The 23,268-nt window shown below is 33.8% G+C and overlaps 2 protein-coding genes across 3 annotated transcripts in view; one reads left to right on the top strand and one right to left on the bottom strand.

The window, feature by feature from the left end:
* The window catches only part of LOC128988369 (SUMO-activating enzyme subunit 1), a 162,603-nt gene that overhangs the window by 123,396 nt on the left and 15,939 nt on the right, over window positions 1-23,268 (top strand). The gene's annotated exons all lie outside the window — the stretch shown is intronic.
* On the bottom strand, window positions 1,189-20,316 carry LOC128988367 (transcription factor E2F7-like). 2 transcript variants are annotated; one of them, XM_054409606.1, is made up of 8 exons: window positions 20,210-20,316; window positions 14,524-14,785; window positions 9,653-9,797; window positions 8,370-8,468; window positions 7,167-7,346; window positions 4,009-4,204; window positions 3,654-3,734; window positions 1,189-3,087 (listed from the first exon to the last, which is right to left on the bottom strand). In XM_054409606.1, exons 2-8 carry the CDS (start codon window positions 14,781-14,783, stop codon window positions 2,765-2,767), a joined length of 1,284 nt encoding a protein of 427 aa, XP_054265581.1. In that variant the 5' UTR covers window positions 14,784-14,785; window positions 20,210-20,316; the 3' UTR covers window positions 1,189-2,764. The 2 variants fall into 2 exon arrangements, with proteins under 2 accessions (XP_054265581.1, XP_054265582.1); XM_054409607.1 differs by lacking the exon at window positions 20,210-20,316 and having other exon boundaries at window positions 14,607-14,779.

Below are 23,268 nucleotides of genomic sequence, written 5' to 3'. Positions count from 1 at the left end.
GGAGAATAAAAGCTCTACCGGTACTCTAAAACAAATACCTTCAGACAAATTATCGGTGAAATTCATTATTCAACAGAGAAAAATTTCCTTCAAGGCCCTGGCAACTGCCATTAGAGAAATACCTGCACAAAGGCCCCAGAAATGTATAGGTATAGCCCCAAGGCATATGGTTTTGGCTGTGGAGGCATAGGTGGGGGGGGGGGGGAAGCAGTACTTGATTTCCATTGGATAAACTTTATCATGGTGTACTACATTTCTTTACTTGGTTTGTGATACTGTAGACTCCCTCTTATCCGGACATCTGTTTAACCAGAATACACTCAGCGGAAATTACATCTCTTGAACCAGACAATTTTCACGACTCTAATGCTACGTGTCTATAATGCTTTCAAATTTAGGTCAAATATTTGGATTACATAACGAGTTTTTCAGGACATCGATTTAACCGGAAAACCCGTTATCCGTACTGGCCTCGGTCCCAAAGAGTGCGGATAAGAGGAAGACTACTCTTTACTTGGTTTGTGATACTGTAGACTCCCTCTTATCCGGACATCTGTTTAACCAGAATACACTCAGCGGAAATTACATCTCTTGAACAAGACAATTTTTCACGTCTCTAATGCTACGTGTCTACAATGCTTTCCTAAATTTAAGTAAAATATTTGGATTACATTTAACGAGTTTTTTAGGACATCGGTTTAACCGGAAAACCCGTTATCCAGACTGGCCTCGGTCCCGAGGAGTGCGGATAAGAGGAAGACTACTCTTTACTTGGTTTGTGATACTGTACACTCCCTCTTATCCGGACATCTGTTTAACCAGAATACACTCAGCGGAAATTACATATCTTGAACAAGACAATTTTTCACGTCTCTAATGCTACGTGTCTACAATGCTTTCCTAAATTTAAGTAAAATATTTGGATTACATAACGAGTTTTTCAGGACATCGGTTTAACCGGAAAACCCGTTATCCAGACTGGCCTCGGTCCCAGGAGTGCGGATAAGAGGAAGACTACTGTAAGTAGTTTTGCATAATTTTGACAGTTCACATGATACATATTTGCAATCAAAGCTTTCAAATTTTAAGAACGACAACACTGTATTTTTACGACCCACAAACAATTAGTCTCAAATGTAAGGGAAGGCTGGATTGGAAAAAATAAATTAAAAGTATTAAAAATCTATATTTTAAATCTTTGCATGTCTAACAAAAATATCATTTTTAAATCCTTCTCTATAAAATAAAATTTAATTGAAATCTCTCTTATTTCTACAACAGTCAAATAAACATTTTATACCTTAACCATCATTACCAAGAGATCATCTTTGAATAGCATTTAGTAGTAAATTCATAATGACTTAATACTTTGAATTTACTATTACTAAAATTACTTACTGTAATTTAAAGCAAAGGAACATAATGCTGTAATTATAATAGTAATTTATATAGCCTAATTGGCATATGGCTTATTCATGATGTAAAACAACTCTTGTTTTTCTAAAAAATGCATTAACTTCTACACTCTTTGTTGGAAGACGATACATTAAAATATTTTTTACAAAATAAATCATACAAAGTTGGGACAGAATGACTAGTATTTACTGTTTCCCATAAAAATATCAGTCAACAGCAGAATTCTGATAACCATATTAGTTACAAAACTGTAAGTACTTGGATAAAATCAATAAAAAATGTGGTACATACGAATCACCCATTTGATGATAAGCGTTTATAGTTTGACAGATTTTGGTTCTACAAGAATGATGGAAGGGTCCAATACCTCATCTTATATACAAATTGAAGAGGAATTCCCAGAATTCTACTGCACTTAACTACACTGGGAACTTAAACGATTGAGCACATAAATTAACTCTAAAAGGCACAGAGTGGGATATTATCCCAACAAGGTAATGATGGTAAAAAGAACTTATTACCTAATATAATAATAATAATCGTACATTATTAACAATTTAAGGAATTGATATTCCTTTTAAAATCAAGAGATCAAAATACATAACACAAAATAGCACAATTCATTATATTAATGATATGTATTAAAGCAGCAAGTGGAACAATGAGAATTTAAGGACTTCATCATTTCTCTCTTGGTCTTGGACTGAAAGAACTTTTAAACTATTGTGCAGTTGACATGAGACAAAATCACAAAACTAAAGAGGTACAAATTCTTTTGCAGATACATATAACTGTGTCAATTTGAATATTGTTCTGGATTAAAAATACATATACTACATAAATGTAACTTAAAAACTGATCCTGAAGAAAGGTTTTAATATAATCTTACTTTTATTTAACAGTAAAATATACTGATTTAAAGACATTATTAATTGTATGGTTTAGTGATTATATAATAAAGATTTTCATTCAGATTTTTTCACAAAAAAAATTAACACAACTGATCAATTCAATAACACACTATTTAAGTTCACTGTACACAATCTTTAGAGCTATAAAACAAAAACGTTGATATGAATCAATATACAATTTGTAATGAATTAAATCACTATGATTAAAAACATTGATAACAATAATTATCTAAAACACCATCTTACTGTACACTGACTTGCATTTTATTGCACATTTACCATTACCTTCTTACCACACACCCTTAAATACCGTTTTAACCCCCCAATAAAAAAAATTTAACTCGTATCTTACAAAAAAACATTTTTGGCATTTGATTCCCAAGATTACTATTTTCACTCTTACGTAGAATTACATCACTCTAAAGTAAAAAGAAAACTCAAGAGTCATCTACTTTGATGAAATGAAGACTGTTTCCGATTTTAAGCGCTTTGTAGAGTCCACCACTGGTTATGGGTTGAGAGGTTCTGGCTGAGCTTACCAAGCGCAGCATTCGAGTCCCTGGTGGTGCTAGAGTTACAGGCTTCACAGGTCTCTGTATCACAACGGGTTTGTTCGTGGCCAAGACTATATTGTTGTCCGTCCCGAACACAAGCCGTTTCTTGGCAGGAGGCTGCTGCGTTGCTGCAGCTGAAAGATCCATGGAGTAAGAATGGTCTGTCTCTACGCTGCTTTTTCCCTCTATCACGTCGTTACTGTCCTCTGTGAAAAAACACAATCAAACAATTAAAACCTGCAATTAATTTAACTGTCAGAATCCTACCATATCGTGGCTTGCAAGACGAAGGGGCATAAGTACATAGGATTATCATATGTACTTACACCCTTTTGTCTTGCACACGTCGATACATATAATGAAAATATCAAACTTAGTGTATCCCCTGATTTCAAAACTTACAAAATAAGCAAAAACCCCTTAAACAGGTATCTAAGGCTTTGTCAAAAATATTCTACACATTACGATGTTTGATAACAATCACATAGCTTGGTTTGTAGGATAAATATAGATAAAAACTAAACAAGCTTAAGATTTCATATGAAAAGCACTAAACAAATAAACAAGAATGAATTTTGAAAAGCTCTTAAACAAAATGCACAAGTTTAATGCTCAAATAAGCATAAAACGTCATGGTGGCGTTGCCTCTGGATCACTATGATTATTACAGTAGTACCTTATGTATCACCAAGTGGTAATTTAACTATAAAAATAGGATCTTAGTGATGTCCATAAAAAATTACAGAACATTTGAAAACTACAGATTACAGACCAGACAAATCAGAGCTGACACCGTCGGAAAGTTCAGTCTTGACCAGGTTACTGAGAAAGGCACTTTCGTAGTTGATGTTATCTGGAAAAAAACAGCAACATGAAAGACAAAGTCAGGCTAGCTTGTAAAATAACTTAAAATATCACCTACACCTCAAAATAAAATACTATACCCAATAAAGTACACAGTGAAGTAGATTAGACCAGTGGTAGCTCTTCTATAAAGGCCAATTTAAACAAGCACGTCCAAAAGCAGGATTATTTTAAAATTTTTACTGATGTGGTTATATTATTCTTCAATACTGCAGTGAGACTGATGGATTAACAAACAAAACATCTTGATCTACATGTCTTACCCAGTCTCTGCAATGAAGGACCAACGTATTGAAACACTGGCTTCTTCCATCCATAGACATCGTCCAGTTTTGTGATGATGCCCAGAGACATTAGAATGTTAGCAATGTCGTATAGCCGTCGCAGTCTCGTCTTGTTCTGTTGGCAATCATCGGCCACCAACACATCGGCTGCCAGTTCCAAGTTAATCAGACCTCCCTGAACACAATAATTAACACTTAGCTGGTTCTTTTATTTATGGACAAACAAAAATATTGTTCTGTAAACTAGTTGCTATGCCCATGCCCCGCCATGAGGAGAGAACGCAAAGAAGATATGGTGATTCTTCACCGTTTTGTCCAATGCAAACTGCTGGATGATTAAGTGTTTGTTCTTGATGTAAATTAATTTTATCAATGCCCATGTCCCAACAGAGAAAAATACTCTACAGATGCACTTTTTCCCTGTTTGAACACATAAGGCTCCGTCCCAACACTTTGATTCTTGTTCTTAATTATATCCACAACATTTGTCTGCAACATAAATTGCCGTATTTATAAAATATATAATACTGAACTAATAATTAAACAATTGAAACTGAATTTAAAGGTTTGAACATAATCCCACATTATATGAAAAACGTAGTGTCATTTATCTTTATGTAATAGAAATCTATGGAAGAATCAAAAGGTTAAGTCAAGGAAAAGTAAACAAACAAACTAAAACAAAAACAAATCCAACAGCTGATGTATCTACAATATTTTAAATGTGATAAAATACATCCCTTCAAATGAGGTTCCTGTCCTTAGGAGAGGGTTTATCGAAAAACTGATATTTTTTGGTAAGTTTCATATCAAGACCTTACATTTAAGTATGCAATTTTTAATTGATAGGTGTACGGGTTATGATTTTCTCAAAAGTTCAAATCCATCATAGCTTGATATTATAGACTAGCAGAGTACCCGTCCTTTGTACGGGGTTGGCATATAAGTATAATACCCCCGCCGCAGCAAACCTGCAGACTAAGCGAATTTCCATTTGCCTGATTGGTTTACACTAAAATGTCTCCTTAAAAATATCACATTCCTTATTTAAATAGAATCAGTTTAACACATACTTAGGTTTGCTGCAACAGGGAGGGTAAAAGTGTTTTTTTTATGTAAAATGTTAATAGTTAGTAAGAAATAAAAACATTTTCCAAATTTGGGCAAAATATGTTAATAAACAAGCAAACTACAACAGTTTACTTATTCTCCATAAGAATAACATGGGAATTTTAAAATTACAATTTTTTGGAATTTTCTCCGTAACCATTAGGTGCATTATAACGCTTCAATATACTAAATTATTTGTTTTTTTAAGCTCTACAAAATAGTTTGGAAAGAAATTGCAAAATTTTATGTATTTTGATTCAAAAATGGGATAAACCCATTTTTACCCCATAAAACCCTGTTCCCATGGTCCGATCATGCTGGTTCGCGAACTCGTTAGAATAAACGTAGCTTTACACGTTTGTACCAAATTTCATCAAAATCGGATCGTTTTTGCTCGAGTTATCGCGCTAACGGACACATATATAAATATATATATATATATATGAATTTGAACGGATGGTGTTTTTGGCTACTAGGGACATCAAAGCAAACAAAAAAATCGGTCCCGGGTCCAGGTCTTACCATGAGTACTACGGTAATAGCTTATTCCCTATATGGGAAATTCGCTAAAATGCTTATTGCAGTTATGCTCAAGCTTTGCATTTGCAATGGGGGAGTACAGAGTTTGATAAAATTTGGTTCTTTTATCAACAGTATGCTGTATTACATACAATAAATCTACCATAGTTATAATGTCCTACCACTGCACCTAAACAATATAAAAAATTAACTATCAAACATTCGCACAATATCACAAGTTATTTATTAAATTAAAAACATGAACATAATTATTGTAAACAATCTTACTTTGACAGTTCTCTCGTAATGTTTCACAGATTTTTGTTGCTGCTTAGTTCAAACATTGACTATACACAGAATAGACTTCCCATGTGATATGAACGTTTGAAGCTAAGAAAATAGATGAAGTTCAGGACCATCTCACCAGAGTTTACTAGTGTATTGGGTTGAATATTAATTCAAACAATGCAGTATCATAGCAAACAGCTGATTGATTGATCACTTAACACAGAATATTGTCATTAGTTGTTGGTGACCATCTCAAGAGAATGCAACACGTTTTTTAGGCTTCAAATTTTTACATTACATCTGTATATTATATATAATACATGAAGCCTTTTTTGTTAACACAACTCCTCCCTTATTTGTGGACCAATTTCAACGTTTAAGGTGTCAAAAGATTCGTCTCAATATGTAGTTTTTCAATAAGGTTTTAGAATAACAAATTCCTACCCTTAAAGGTGCAAGGCATACTCAAAGGTTGACTTTTTCCCATAAGGATTACACAGAACAAATTTCAAAACAAAAAAACAGCTGTTCATAAAAAGAAATTCAGTAGCTTTTTGGGAGCAAATATTGATGTTTGTAATATTCAGGAACAAAACAGCTGTAGTCAAACAACTACAATCGAGGACCACTTGACGGATACAGGTAATTGAAACCTTTTGTTGTAAAAATCAGTTATCCAGATATGTACACAACCGAACTTGTTATTGTTATTGATTGTTGTGAACCTGTTATTGGCGGGCGAAAAACGTTGCTGTTGTGTTGCTGGGAAACAACGATAACTAACATCTCTAGTCTGCAGGTTTGCTGCGGTGGGGGTAAATAATATTTTATCTCTCTTCGTAGATTAAAAATACTACGGCAGAAAAACTAAAAAATCATAGTAAAAATTTGTTGAATTTCATAAAATTGATCGCAAAAGTATAGAAACTATATTTTACACAAGTTAATAAGGAATACAATGAGTTAAAAATTATTGCAATGAAATAAATTATATCGGATATATAAGCGTGGTTTAGTAAACCGTTGCAATTCCTGACTTTGAGGAGGGTTGGGGGGAAAGTACCGGGGGATTTTTGGTAATATATATATATATTTTTGTATTAGTGGCATATAGGTTTGCTTGTCACTAATTTGTTCCGATGCAAAACCTTTATTGACTAGGCTATTGTATGAGAATCTGTTACAAAATGAAGCTACTTTTAAACTATAATATACCTCACCTCAAGGGAAACCAAAAACAGCATCACAAACTTTTGGCAAAGAATGCCAATTCTGCGTTCATTTTTGAAGAAACTGGCAATGTTGGAGTTTTGTATGAACGTGCCGTCCCCTTCACAAGAGTCCACCTCGTCTTGGCCAACACGAAGGTAAAGATTTCGTCTCAGTTGTTCTCTACGTACCTAAACACCCGCACAATTAGATCATGCTGCCAACCTTACTGGATGGAAAATGCAGTTGGCATCATTTTCAACAAAGGTTAAGATTTAAGCGGGGAAGTATAATAAAGTTCACGGTGTAAAAATATTTTTACTTTTGTAAGGATTAAAAATCGTAAAACATAAATAGAGTGTCAGTGGCGATTTTTTTCAAACCTATAGAAATCTGAAAGGTCTCTATTTTAGTGGTAGCTTATATTAATGTTTTACACAGACATAGCTTATTTCGATGATTTACACATTTTCATAATATTGTTTAGTTCAATGAGCTTTGATGTATACTAATAGTTAAAATGTTTTTTTAAACTTTTTACTGGAAAGAACAAGAAAAGATTCTAAAAAAATAATGTGGTAATTACCACATTATTTTTTTTTTATTAATCAAACATTTTTGTCACATCGTCTTGAAAAATATAGGCTACACCTTTAAGCACTTCAAAGAATAAACTTTGAGGTTAGATAAGAACAATTATTTATAACACCACTAGTGATAGGAACTAGGATATAGTGTAAAAGTTATTACTTGTTACCTTTGACTATTGATAGAATTAGACATTCCTCCATGTCAAAAGTTGTTGTCAGTTCATGGAAGACGGCCATCTTGGATTTGCCCACCATGAGAGTGATGAAAATTCAGTTAATTTCAAAGAGCAGCTGAAGAGTTATTTACCATTTAAAATATTTTTCAAACACCAGAGTAATTGTAATTTAGGTAGGCCTATCTAGTGTACTGTGGGATTAGAAATTGTCATTGTAGCTTTTTAATTGATTTATGAATTAGAACGTCTAGGCTATAAGGAGCGTGGGACTTCGGTCCCTGAGGTCCCGGGTTCAAATCCCGCCAAGTCACCAATGGATTTTATCGAAGTAATAATGCTGCAACCCTTAGGTCTAGCCTGAAGTAATGTGGAAAACGATTTTAGGCTCGTGCCTAGTGTCCTAGGACAAAAAAGATGCGGCTATGAGGATTGAATGGTCATTACTTACATATTGTGTTAGACCCAGTTGTTCAGCATATGCTTTCAGCTGGCTGAGAATGTCTGCTAGTTTTCTTCTCCCAGACCACGAGTATGAGTTTTTGCCGATCTGTACAAAATAATATTTTATATTTCATTCACCAGTTTCAAGCATAGTAGAGCTGTAATTATCAACTGGATCGTCCTAAGGAGAAACAAATTAAAATCGTCCAGAAAAATTAAAGTTCATTGCAGTTTGCAAGATGAATCATTGGCATATTTTAATGTGTGTATTTTTTTGTGTCTATCATGTATTGAGTCGATGTCACAGTGATCACTGGGTGACAAGTCATCTGACAAATGCAAATTTCTATTATTGAAAATCCAACTACAGTAGACTCTCTCTTATCCGGATACCTTTTAACCAGACATCGGATTAACCGGACTACTCCCGGCGGAAATGACATCTGTTTAACCGGACAATTTTTATCAGCACATTGGTTTAACCGGACTAGACCGGCAGGAAGTGGTCAGTACTGAAACGACTGTTCTCGTGGGAAAAATTTGAGACCAGTGATCACGTGTCTAAATACAATGCTCTCCTAAATTTAAGTCGAATATCACAGTAAACAGTCTGTTTTAATGAGTTTTTGGGGACGTAGGTTTAACCGGAAAACCCGTTATCCGGACTGGCCTCGGTCCCGAGGAGTCTGGATAAGAGGAAGTCTACTGTATCTAGATTTTTTTATCATCCAAATGCGAACCAGTCCCAATTAATCCGGATAGTTGGAGTTGTACCTATACTTAAATAAGCCATAAAAATATTTTGAACTAATTAAATTTTTCTTATGTGTTACCTGTATACAACAAGTATTAAAGCAATGTCCATCTAATTATATATAGAAACAATTTAGTTGCAGCAAACCCGCATGTATACCTAGTCAGTTTTCAGTCATGTAAATAGTTTTAAAATAACATAAAATGTTACTTAGTCATAAGACCAACACCTAAAATAAATAAAACAAGGGGGACCTGTGCGATTTCACACGAAATACGGTTGAACTGTCTGCTTGTATGAATGAATCCGTTCAGTTAACAAAGTAATCAATAAAAGGCAAGAAATAAGATCTATATAACTAAACTGAAATTTACTGCTTACAACTTATCTTTGAAAACAACTTTGGTTACCTGACCTTTACTCAGCCCTCATCAACATTTTCCACACATTGCTATACAGTAGAACTCCGATTATCCGAATCAATTCCAGCAATGTAACTTACAAAAATTAACTCTATAATTTTATGCATGACAAACCTTTGTCGCCATTTGAAGACTTTCCACAACATTTATGATGTCATAGATTCTCCGTTTCTCCACACCAAGTACTTTAGCAAGATCTGAGAGAAGAATAACGGGTGTCTTATACTCTGAGACGTCAAGCGGAAAAAGTTTCAAAAACCTGTGAAATAATTATTATGAAACATAAAACTAGGCAGAACCTTAATAAGGAATTACTGGAAAACAACATGCAACAAAATGAATCCTGAAACAAAACCATAGGTTAGAATAGAACAAAGGGGGGTTCTATGGGCTTGACTTTACAAGATGGTGTGCAAGTGAGACCAGTAATGACTACTATATACAGTTTTCCGTGTGGTTGTTCTATGTGAATTTCTAGCTTTAGCTGGGTTTGTTTACAAATCAAAGGTACTTCCTTTCCTGAGGATGGGATCAGTTTCAGATCCCAAAACGCTTGTGAACACTTTTTTTACTGATCCTGATAGAAAATGTCATCGATAATTGTAATAGATAACTTCTCAAACACCGTAAAAAATAGCACAACAAAAATTTTAGTTGGCCTGACAAAAATACAAAAAAATGTTGTAAACTATGAAAATATGCAAAGGGTTTTTTTAAGTAAGGGCCATTTGTTATTATAACTTCTTGGTTTGAGAGTAGGTCGCATCAAGGCTCCACACCACTAACTGGCATCATTGGCGAACAGAATGGCACCATTTGCTGCTCTGTAGCAAAGGTGTACGTTTTGACGTGTGTTTTCAAGATTATTGAATCCCCCGTTGCATGCAAGATAACGTCAGTGATACACATTTTTGACCACAAGTAGTATCCGATGCCAACATTCTTCGCTAGATGAGTGAAGTTATGGCCTTAATGAAATGAGCAAGGGTTAAGTGCAGAAATGGGCTAGGGAATTGAAAAATGTAAGTAAAAACTTCCATTTCGGAAGGAATTTTTGGAGGGTAGCCTACCCAGACCTTTCACAGAAAAAAAGGAAAAGATTTTTCACGATTATTTTTACTCTGCACTCTACACTGCAATAATTAGGGCCATAATCTTTAGTCATATGGCGATGAATTTTGGAATTTTTTTGTCCTAGGACGCTAGGAGAAAAGAGAACAATAACTTAGACTAACATAGCATAGACTAACCAACGAAAGTAGACTTCTCATCTCATTGTACATTTGGAAGCCCCCTTTTTGTGTCTAGTTCATGTCCGGTGACACTGATTGCTAGTGTCGACAAAATTTTGTTTCTATTATTTTAAGGTTAATTTCATTATTTGTGCTTTACTGTTTGTTTATATAGTTAGGACACAAGTTATTGTTTATGATTAGATCGTTTTATTTGGTAAGATGAGGTATTTATTAAATGACTGAAATAACAAGAAACAAATTGTAAACAAAACACAACCTCTACAGTACACCAGACAGAACTAACAATACTGGCTTCAGCTGTTCTATCATAAGGACGAGGAAACTTCTAAGGAAGAATGTTTTATCTGGTACTAGCCTGGGATTGTTTTTCACATTACTTCAGGCTAGACCTAGGGGTTGCAGCATTATCAATTACATAAAATCCATTGGAGATTTGGCGGGATCTCAGGAACGAAAGTCCTGTGCTCTACCACTAGACCAGCTTGTTCTCCAATGAATGTTGGCATTGGATATGTTTCTTGTTGTAAAAAAACGTATCACTGACCTAATATCACATGCGGAGAGGAGCGTTGCGGCGTACACGCGAAATAAGAAGCTATACACTAGTGATGTGCGTATCGATACAAGGACCACAAAATATCGATATTTTGTATCGATACGTGGGATTGTATCGATATGCCCGTATCGATACACCTATAGCCAATATCGTATCGAATATCGTATTGTTTATTTATTAATATAAATCTTATTTTTATGGTAAGAAATTTGTCTTCCCATCTTCCTCCCCTCAAAAGTAGTAGTGGAAATTTGATATTTTACCCTAGCATCTTCAAAAACACTGATAAAACATGTATTTTCAGCTAAGTTTTGCAAATAACCTCAAAACTAGGGCCACCATTAATGGAAGTGGGGACCTTCATTGTCCATATTATACTATTAAATGTGTAGGTGGCTGGTGGCATACCCACCATCATTATTAGTACTTTTTGGTTCAATTAATTATCCCTGTGTAAAAACTAGGATGTTTTCCAATTTGAGGATTTACCGGAATTTGGAGGTTATGTATGTATGTTTGATACAAATAAAAGACACAGGAAGGTCTTATAATATAATAAGTTATTAATAACCTATTACAACCCTCTTTACAAGCTTGTAGGTAACATAGTATTTGTCTATGCAGCTTGTATATTTGAGATATTTAATTTTTTTTTTAATTATAAATAAACAATACGATACGATATTTTATCCGATACAGATAAAAATCGATACATGAGGATACGATACGATACACGTATCGATACACCACGTTCCGATACGTATCGATACGCAGTATTGATACATTGACCCGTATCGCCCATCACTACTATACACAAAAAAGCCCTTACTTAAACGACCTTCGTACTAAACTACATTAATATGCATATGATGTGTTGACATTAAAATTTACTGGTAAAATTGTGATATGTTTGAAAAAAGAAACATAGGCTAATGTGAGATGATTTTTAGCAAATTTCACATATAGGGAATAAGCTTTAACTGTAGGTCTCATGGTATCACCTAATAATGAAATTAAGTTTTTGCGGTACCAACGGAACTCCACTTTCTTTTTTCAAGTCATACCCAAACAATAGAACACAAAAAGTCAATATTGATGGAGAATGGTCCCAAGAATTAAAAATAAAATATGGCGTGCCTCAGGGGTCTGTTCTGGGTTCTCTTTTATTTTCAAATTGTATTAACATCCTGTATCCCAGAATATATAACTAAAGTAAAACTTATTTGTATGCAGATGACACAACTTTTTAAATATTAATCCCGATCTTAAACTACTTCAAGAAATAAACTCAAACTCAATTAATGAAGCATCTATCTGGATTGAATCTAATGGTTTTCTCTTAAAATAAAAATAAAACTCAAAAAACTGTTTTTAGCCTTAGACCGTGTGAATTAAATATGTTGGATGGCTATGTAGACAATGTTAAATTTCTTCATATTTATCTGGATAAGACTGGGGACCTCATATCGATTACATTAGTTCTAAGCTTTCAAGGGTAATTTGTCTTATGACTAAACTAATGTACATTGTATAGATCAAAATTATATTAAAACGGCCTACTTTGCTTATTTTCAATCAATTTTTAGATAGATACAATATTATTTTTTACAGCAATAGCAGTAGGATAGAGGAAATTTTAGTCTTACAAAAGAAGTTGGTTAGAATTATATCTTATGAGCCCCTACAGGAACACTGTAAACCCCTGTTCATTCAACTACAAATTTCAACAGTGATTAACATTTATTTATTTGACTCTGTATAATATTATATATTCTAATAAATACGTTATACGGAATAAAAATGTTGCTACCATAGATTTTTTCAGACTGTCTAAAACTTGTAAAAGCCATATTGTAATCTCATTAAAAATATACAACAAGCTAATACATTTAATACCGGTACGAAAATATCCTGAAAATACTTTTAAAACTAAACTCAACAAATGGCTTCTGAACAACCCCTTCTATTCTCTAAATGATTTGATTGAAATGCCTTGTATTAATTTTTAAGTAGAGTTAGCAAATAGACCTAAGTACTGTTGGATTTTGTTGGTTATGGGGTTAAATCAGTTCCATTATTCTAAATGCCACAATTTTGTCTAAAGAATAAGATTATTTAATAGTAATATTTAAAATATGTATTGTAACATGTCCCATTATGTCTAGTTAGCTATTTTGTATTTATTAACTGACTATGCTATAACTTTAGCTGTTTTACTACATTTTCAATAATTTGCAAAAATTCAAAGGACAAAACACATTTCATTTAATTTCATAAGATCAAGACCCGGGACCGATTTAATTTGTCCTCTTGAGGTCCCCAGAGGCCAAAAACATCCTCCATTAAAATTCATATATATATATATATACACACACATATATACCTATGTGTGTGTCCGTTAGCTCAATAACTTTTGAACAAAAATGATCCGAATTAGGTGAAATTTAGTACAAACGTGTAAAACTTTGTTTATTCGAACGAGTTCGCGAACTAGCATGATCAGACTATGGAAACAGGGGTTTAGGGGGGGGGGGGGGTGTTAGTTGGAGGGTCTTATCACAAAATTTCACAATTTCTTTCCAAACTATTTTGTAGAGCTTAAAAAAAGAAATAACTTTGTATATCGAGGCATTGTTTTATGCCCAATAGTTACGGAGATCATTCAAAAAATTTTAAATTTAAAATTCCTATGTTATTCTTATGGAGAATAAAAAAAATTTTGCAGTTTGCTTGTTTATAGATATATTTGAATCAAATTTAACAATTTTGTTTATTTCATACTACGCTATCAACATTTCAATAAAAATAAAAAAAACAAACATCAATCACCTTACCTGTAGCAGCAAACCTAAGTACCGGTACTCATACATTGAAAATAATGTAATTTAAATGATAAATTAGATCTCACGATTTTAAGGGAATATTTTAGTAGAAATCCAGCGAGGTATATGGAAATGCACTTAGTCTGCAGGTTTGCTGTGTCAGGGGTATTTAAATACTAAATTTTAATTTTACAAACATTCCTATTACAATAAGTCAAATCAATTTGCGATAAAAACCTAAATGATTAAGTGATTGGGTACAATAATAATAAACATTATTTGAAATTGCAATTCAGACATAACGTAATGGTACACCATCATGCAGAATGTCCAAAGAAAACGTTAACTTACTTGTCACATAAAAATCCTAGGGATTTAAATTTCCGCAAATTTCCTTTTATCTGAGGATGTACATTCTTTTCAGATAGGCCTACCTCCTTTTTACAAGTTGGTGTAATATTGGCATTTTCTATTGAGTCACATTGACTAGCAACTTTAGTGAGTAGTTTGAGGTTTGCTGTGGGCGATATTGGGGAATCAGCTGTGTTGTTAATGTCTCCCAAAATCTTTCTTTTTACGGGAGACATATGAGATACCGGGTAAAACTCCATTCCTGAAAAAAATACAAAATACACATAAGATTTTTTTTACTTATTAACTATAAAAAGATATAGGCTAAAGTAATATCTCTCTATACCTGGGGTGGATTTAAGCGAGCCTACTCGTTAAATCTACAGTAGAACCTCTTTAATCCGAACTAATTGGGACCGGGGGTAGTTCGGATTATTGAATAGTTCGTATTACAGAACATATTGTTGTTTTTACATAACAATAGACAAAACATGGCTAAATTGGCTCTTAATTGTTACAGGAAAAGTGAACAAATGCTTTACAGAGTAAAATGCAGTGTTTATTTAATACAGTAGTAAACACAGTTAATAAAAAGTAATCTACATTACAATAGAAACAATTACTGTGTGTACGTATACAATAAAGAACTACTGTACTGTGTATGGAGTAGGCTACAGTTCAATGAGGCGTTCGGATTAGTGGACGTTCGGATTACGGGGGTTCGGATTAAAGAGGTTCTACTATATAATGTAATTTAAATAGAGAATAATAAAACAAGGGTTGACTTGTTTATAGAAATATTTTAGTAATAAAATCAGTACCGGTTGCGCCAATTGTTCCTTGTGTAATAAATGAAATAACTACAGGAACGTTAAAAAACAGTTTTCTCATCCGTGCTGACAATCTCATTAACGGATAAGAAAACTCATCATCAACCGGTTACGCACCTCGTGTTCGGCCTATTTGGCCAAGGTTTTTTATTGTAAATACCTAAATGTCGTTTCGTATGTGTTTCGTGTTATGTGTACTAAATTTGCTGATGACCTCATTCACGAATGAGAAAACTTTCTTTTAACGTTCCTACAACCTGAAGATTTGCTCTTAGCAGCACGAAACTGCTTATGCCTATTTCATTTATAACACAAGGATCAATTGACACTTAACAGGTAAACTTAACCTTTTATATTTCAAATTTATTTTTAACTAGGCCTACTCACACCAAAGGGCCTATTAATGAAAATATATCAGTTTCAGTTTGCATTAAAAAATGCATAGGTATCAAGCTCAACACATGCCTATGAGAAGTTAAATTTTGGGTTAGGTCTACTGGTGGTAGGGGGTACGTATTACATACATAATTAATTAGGTACAGGTGTCCTTGAGTAGGTGAAGTTCGAGAACTGCAGTAGCATAAATGGATTAGGATGGTTTGGATCAGTTTACTTCGATCATACTAACAAAATACAATTTACAAAATTTAACCTTTTTATAAAATCATGAAAAAGAGGACACATATAGAAATATACAACATTGTGGATTTATCTCCAAAAAACTAACTTAGGCAACATATCAACTTGTATTTATAAACTTAACCTTGTTTGCAATTATCATTTAAACTAAACTAAATCAAAATCCAAACAGAGAACACTGTAAAAGATTTTGCCACATTAAACTGTTTCAAAAGACTTTCTACGTATAAAATTAGGTGGATTCATTAACTTAATATTGGCAAAAAGTAAACAAATCAATAAGAAGTTATAAGTAGTTATTGTCAAGTCCTTTAGTCGGTGGGAACATATTAACGGATGAGTACAGTTTTTATTTTCTCCCCCTAATTTATCATAGTACATGGATAAAGTTTGGTTTTCGTCAAAATGTTTTTAAAATTTGAGTTTTGAGTGGATATATCTGTTTTGGGCCCCCCTGAACCCAAAAAAGTGGTTTTGGAAGAGATGTCTGGTCTGTGTGTGTGTGTCTGTCTGTCTGCATGTATTTGTGGACGTGTACATGGACAGACCACACCTGTAGTCCGATTTTGATTAGATTTATCATGCAAGTAACATATGGTAACCCCAGGCGTTTTTTTATATTTTTTGTAATTGAGATTTTTAAAAGTGATTTCCCCATAAAAATACCCATAAAATACCCTAAAGGGAAAATGGCCCAAACTGTTTTAATAAACATTTAGAAACTTGTGTTATAGTCCTCTAAATTCTGAACAAAATGTTACAACTCCCATTCCTGTATAACTTACGGTTCAAAAGTTATTGCAACTTTTGAAAAAAATCTGATTTTCTAAAAACCGTTTCTTGACAAATTTTGATTCTAACTGTGTGTATGTTAATAGTCCTTGTAACTCTAAACAAAATGGTTCAAACCTTATTGCTGTAAAATTATGGTTTAAAAGTTTTTGCTACTTTTGTGATTTTCCCCATAAATTATCGTTCTACTCTCCCTGCTTGAGTCCTGTGCCATGATAAGGGTTGTTGACAAGCTAGCGGGAGAAAGTATGTGTCAGATTGCTGATACCGTTTATTTTATTGTTTGGTTGGTTTAGAGTAGTATGGCCAAAAATATATCACTTGTTCAAAATGTGTTTACCGTACTCGTATGGTAATCCCTTGTGAGACAAAGTCAAGTGCAACTAACTTATAGGAACAACCATAGGCCTACTCGTACGGTAAACACCTATATTCCAGACTAGATTAGTAATGTAAAATAAAAAACCGTGTAAGTTAATAGTAAAATAAGTTACTAACATATTACAAAATACCCCCGCCGCAGCAAACCTGCAGACTAAGCGAATTTCAACTTGTCTGATTATATTTTTACTAAAATATTTTCATAAATAAGACATATTAATTCCCAATTTAAATAACATTAGATTCAACCAGTGCTTAGGTTTGCTGCTACGGGGAAGGTAAAAAGTGTTTTTTGACCATATGTCAGTAAAATTACTGTTTAATTGTTGTTAGGATCAACTAACACAGAAATTGCAAAAACACACTTTAATAATCTATATATTAATTTGAAACTGTTTTTCTTTGTGACAGCTATTTTGAGAGAACGGCTGGGTGTAGAAACTCGGTAGAGGTGTCTAAAGAAAGGTCCTGGTCTGTAGATGAGCCATCAAAAGAGAAACATTGAGAATTCCCTCGGGGCTCTGCCCCAGTGGCCTTTCAATTCCCATCCCATGTTATTCTTACGGAGGAAAACGAGGTTTTTGTCACAGCTAATTTGAGAAAACGGCTGGGCGTAGAAACTTGGTAGTGGTGTCTAAAGAAAGGTATTGGTCTGTAGGTGAGCCCTCAAAAGAGAAACGATGTAAATTTCCTTGGGGCTCTGCCCCAGAGGCCTTTAAAGTTCACTCTGCAATTTTGTTTACATTTCGACCATATGGATAATTTTACACTACTTTTAATGAACCAGCTGTTAATATTAAAATTTTATTCAAAGGTCTACTGAAACTGTCAAAATTAAATGTTTACATTATTATTTATGATTTTAAATGGATTCTCCACTGCATGGCAAGTTTTTTTATAGTTTCAAAAAAATGATGAATTTATGAAACATTTGAAATGTTTTGTTCAAAAATCTATGCTTTATTGTTCTTAGAAAATTTTAAATTATGAAATAAGTGTGACTTATCAATTTCAAAGGAACATATAACTATTCCTTATCGGGTTAGCTTATACATATTGTAAGGTTGGCACTTGCCTTTTTTTCCTACTTTCAATCACCATTTATTTTTAAGTTCAAGAAAGAACACCTGAGATTCATTTATTGGTATAACAGTTTTTGATAATCGGGTTGAAAATTGTGTCATAGTTGAGTACGGTACGTTGAGGATGAGAGCTGTGTTCAAGTTTTGGAATAGACTAACTACGGAGTCTATGGTTTTGGTAAAGTAGGTGAACTAATGTCAATTCAGGTACCTATTTAAAAAAATGTGTACACAGTTTTTACTTTGATGTACACATGTAGCTAGGTTGAACAACGCATATAAAACCTCACTACATACAAAACATTCGGAAACACAACAGTGTCATCACATCTCATCGCATATGCATAATTTGTTACCAATGCTGGACTAGGTTATGGATTTGGTTCCGCAAATTTTCAAGATTTGTGATAAAATTTCCTACAATTATGGTTCATTCCAATCCACGAAATACATGCACAGCTTTATGTGATCTATATGGCCAAGGCAAAACTACCCCATAAGTTAATGAATTATCAAGTAAGAACAGGATGATTAAATACATGGGTCGATGTGGCAAGAGAAGGATTTAAAATTGCTGAGATCGAAGTAAGAATGTTACTGCTTTCTGGAGAATCAGATATTTTTATAAAAAAAAGATGAAGATTTACTTATAAATCCGGATACAATCTGAATGATTTTCCTAAAGCAGATGGAATTAGTGGTTAGTAATAAATATTGACTCTTTCCGTAACATGATAGACTAATTATATGAACTCATTCTCCCATATAGTGAAAGTGGCTTTGGTATGAAACAAACTCATGAACAAACAATTATAAGACTCCTAAAAACCTTTTGGGCAACCTAAAGCCGATAAAAAGAAAGGTAGGAAATATTGTGTTAAACGAATTCATCAATCACGTTTTTTAGGGAACACAATCGTCATACTTATTATTGCTTATCCTCCCTTCATATAACTAAGATTTTAATGACTTCACTCTATCCAACGCAGTTAGCTGAATTTACATAAACCCTCAAGATTAACCGTTGATTTCGACGGGGTTCCACTAGTAAATCATTATTTTAGCACGCCTAAGTTAATCACTTTTTAACAGTTTCCAGTTGTGTTTAAAATGGCATAGGCTCTAATGCTATAATGACTGTGATAGTCGATGTTTTCAAAACATCGATGTAACTTAAGTTATTTGGTCAAGTATTGAAATAGCCTATCAATGTTTTTCATAGGCCTAACTGAATTGTATTAGTGTTACAGGTTAATTAGCTATTGCAGTATAGAGAGCGAACGTCATACTGAAAAAAGTGATGTTTTTGCGACGATGTTATCGGCACATTGATGGTAGGCCTACCGGTAAGTTAAACATCAATGGTTGACCTATCAATGCTCATGCCTAGACTGTGCAAACAAAATTTATACCATGACCTACCATTTAAGGTTGATGATATGAGTCTATATAGGTCTAAGAACTTAGTTTTTGCCATAACTTACAAACATTAACTTAGGCTAAGCTATGTTTTTCCTAACTTTACCTAACTTTTATATGGAATCATCGATACGTTAACTTGTATCCTAGCTGGATGTAGGTAAAAAGATTTAAGTGAACAGGGCGTATATGCATAATTTACAAAACCAAGTTCTTACTTGTTTGCAATTTATAAACCAACCTTAAAATTAGCCTTATTAGCAAAGAGCTTCGAATGGTCATTTGGAAAATTAGCCTAAAATAAATAGGCATCGAAAAAATGCTTGATTGAAATATAAGGTTAATTAAATGGGAAATCAAGTACAGTATACTGAATAGGCCTAATAAGATGAAGATAAGAAGTATGACAATGGGCTAGATGATTCATTGCTTGAATAATTTGGCCACATCATAAGAGTTTTGCCTATACTATAACTTAAGTTTAAAACTCCAGTAACTGAATCGTGATAACTTAAGTTAATAGAAATCAATAATATTACTCACTCTATTGTCCAATTAAACTTAAATTAATCCTCGTATGCGATTTTACACATTACCAGAGACATGAGCGAAAAATTACCCGCGATCTCATCTCATCTATCTACTTACTTAGTTACTTACTTCTCACTTGCTGCTGACTGCTGAGTTTGCAGAACATTTTGGGCGCGTGTCCTGGCGCCTGGCGCGTGACATCATACGTATTTAAACTGCCACAGCCACTACAATTACGCGCCAAAAACAAAATAAATAAATACTATACAGGGTGAACAACTTAACTGTGCCGCCATTGGTATCTCAGAAACTATTAGATTTAGAGTAAACATTGAATGGGAAACTTCGACTAGTTGTTAATGATATAAAAAAAATATGAATATTCTAATGTTTAAAAAAATACCGTCATTTTCACTGTTTCACACAACGCACACCTGCCTGTTAGCCTGGAAGCCTGTTAGCGTTAGCGGGTTAGCGGCGCTTTTTTCGAATTGTAATAGATACGGGTTGGTACGCCTGCGGTGTTTTGCAGGGATGCCGGAAAAAATTCAATGACAATACCATTCATAGATGAAGTAATATAGTGTTTATTTATTCTTAGACAATACACATCCGTTTCAATCGCGGATTACTCCTCTGAAATGCGCATGCGCGAGTAAACCGTTCTGTGGAACTGTGACATATATCAGATTTATCTGTTACAACGTTTACGTTTACAAGGAATTGAATGTAGCACACAGGACAGGTTGTAACTATATGTCTACTTTTAACCTAACCAACCCATATTAATACAAGATGATGACACAGGTAAGGCAATTGGAAAAATCCAATTCCACTCGGCCATTTGTATCCGTTACGTAAGAAGGTAACATAGATGCAGTCAAAACACGGAGTAAACATACTTATATTCTTAAATTAACAGCTAGACTGAAACCACCTTATAGGTCAGGCCAACTTCATCTCTGTGTTACAAAGGAACCTAACTTCTCACATTCCTTTTTATTATTCCAAAAGCTTTACCATAATCACTAGTACATTTGATAAACATGAGACATAAACTACTTTATTCATGCCTGACGAACATACAGCGTGAAGTGATTGAGTGCTTATAGTTTCAGCACAAAACTATAAAATAACTTAAGTATCAATTAATTTGTAAATACTTAACTAGCATAACTTAACTTACATAATATTAGTTTACATATTTTGAGATAGGTCTAGGCACTAGGGTAAAAATAAACAAACGGATGAGCAAGAACGAGAAAGTAGACTTAAGTCTTCTGCATCCAATAGTCAATGGTAAAAGCAAAGCGCGGACTATAGTAAGTCTATGGTATTTCCATCACCATTCCCATATGTTTTAGGTAAATAAACAAGCTGGCTGTTTTTAAGATTTTAATGGTAAGAGTTTAGTACAACCGTTGACTGTAAATCCTTGGTACAACCATAGATTAAACATACTTGGTTAGTCTATGGTACAACCATCCACCACTGTGACGTAGAGTTGCGCTGCCCGTGCTGCAGCATGGCCTGTTTTTTCTAGTGGGGCCTTGACTATAGTTGGTTAGGAGGTTGTAAGTTGTGTTGTAACCATTAGGTTACAACACAACTTACAACCTCCTGTGTGCTGTATTCAATCATTGACTATACCTACAGGTATATATAGTCAATGATTCAATTCATTGTAAGTTAAACGTTGTAACAGATAGATCTGATATCTGATATGTCACAGCTCCACGGAACAGTTTACTCGCGCCTGCGCATTATGAGAGGAGTAATCCGCGATTGAAACGGATGTTGACAACACTGTCACGTAGTTAAAGGCGGCCGTGATACTGTGCCAAATGGCATAATGATGTTTTACATGTATATAATGTCAACAATACCTTGATAAAACGTGTATACACGTGATGAAATATTTAATTCATGTATTGTAATAGGCATATTTGAGGAAGTATTGTACATTATACGTATAGCTATGGCTGAACAAGACACGTTCAATTAAAACTCCCAAAATAAGTGCTTAATCTTTTCCTAAACCCATCACATCAACTTTGAGCTATTCTAATCATCTAATGGTAATATACAATGTTTAGAATAATCAGTATAATTATGATTGAAACAGTCCCGTAAATTACGCAGCTATATGGTCAAATATATATGGGTGATAGCACAGATAATATAACCCCTGGTGATAGGAACTCGCGATAGGAAAAAAGTGCACAATCTTTTTCCTAGGCCCATCACATCAACTTTGAGCTATTCTAATGGTAATATTCAATGTGTACAATACTCTGTATCATTGAGACAGTCCCATAAATTACGAAGCTGTAGGCAAATCTATAAATAATGGTTAATGAGCACGCGTGACAGGAAAAAGTACACAATTTTATACAAGATTGTGCAGTACAATTTTTTACAGATGGCTTAAAAACTACCGATGGGACTGGTTCCCCTATTCACAATATAAAACTGGACATAAAATATAAGTTGCAATAAGAGTATATGACTAATCATAGCGTAGAACTATACGCTATCTCCATTTTCCAAAGGCATCACATTTTGTAAAAATTCTCTCAAAATGAAGAAAACATTGTTATTTTTTCAGATTCGCAATCTGCAATATTTAAAATCTGTCAAAGGTCTTATAAGCATTCAAATGAAGTTGTCAACAAAATATTATCTGAATTAAAGCCCGAAGTGCTATGCACTTCTGGGTTCCAGGACATTCAGACATTACTAACAAAAATGAAATGATGTTTATTTCCCAACTGAAAAATACAATTCATGGTATTTTACCAAATAAAACAGCTGACAGATTATCAAGAGAAGCTATTAGTAATGGAATGGAGATGTTGTAGACATACACATCTCCTTCTCAGACTACAAGTCTGGTGCAACGACAACAAATTAGTACTAAATGAAAACAAAACATCAGTTTTAAATTTTTTCAACACAAAGGCACCTGACCATAGCCCTCTCTTAAAATTAAAAAATCAAAACTTAAAAATAAATGATAACGTAAACTATCTTGGAATCAAAATAAGCAATAACCTTAGATGGAATATCCA

Source organism: Macrosteles quadrilineatus, unplaced genomic scaffold, assembly GCF_028750875.1.
Source record: "Macrosteles quadrilineatus isolate MER2022 unplaced genomic scaffold, UCM_ALF_1.0 Scaffold_3__2_contigs__length_128488019, whole genome shotgun sequence".
Taxonomy (NCBI): Eukaryota; Metazoa; Arthropoda; class Insecta; order Hemiptera; family Cicadellidae; genus Macrosteles; species Macrosteles quadrilineatus.
Note: the sequence above shows the minus strand (reverse complement) of the source record. Positions and strands in the feature narration are given on the sequence as shown.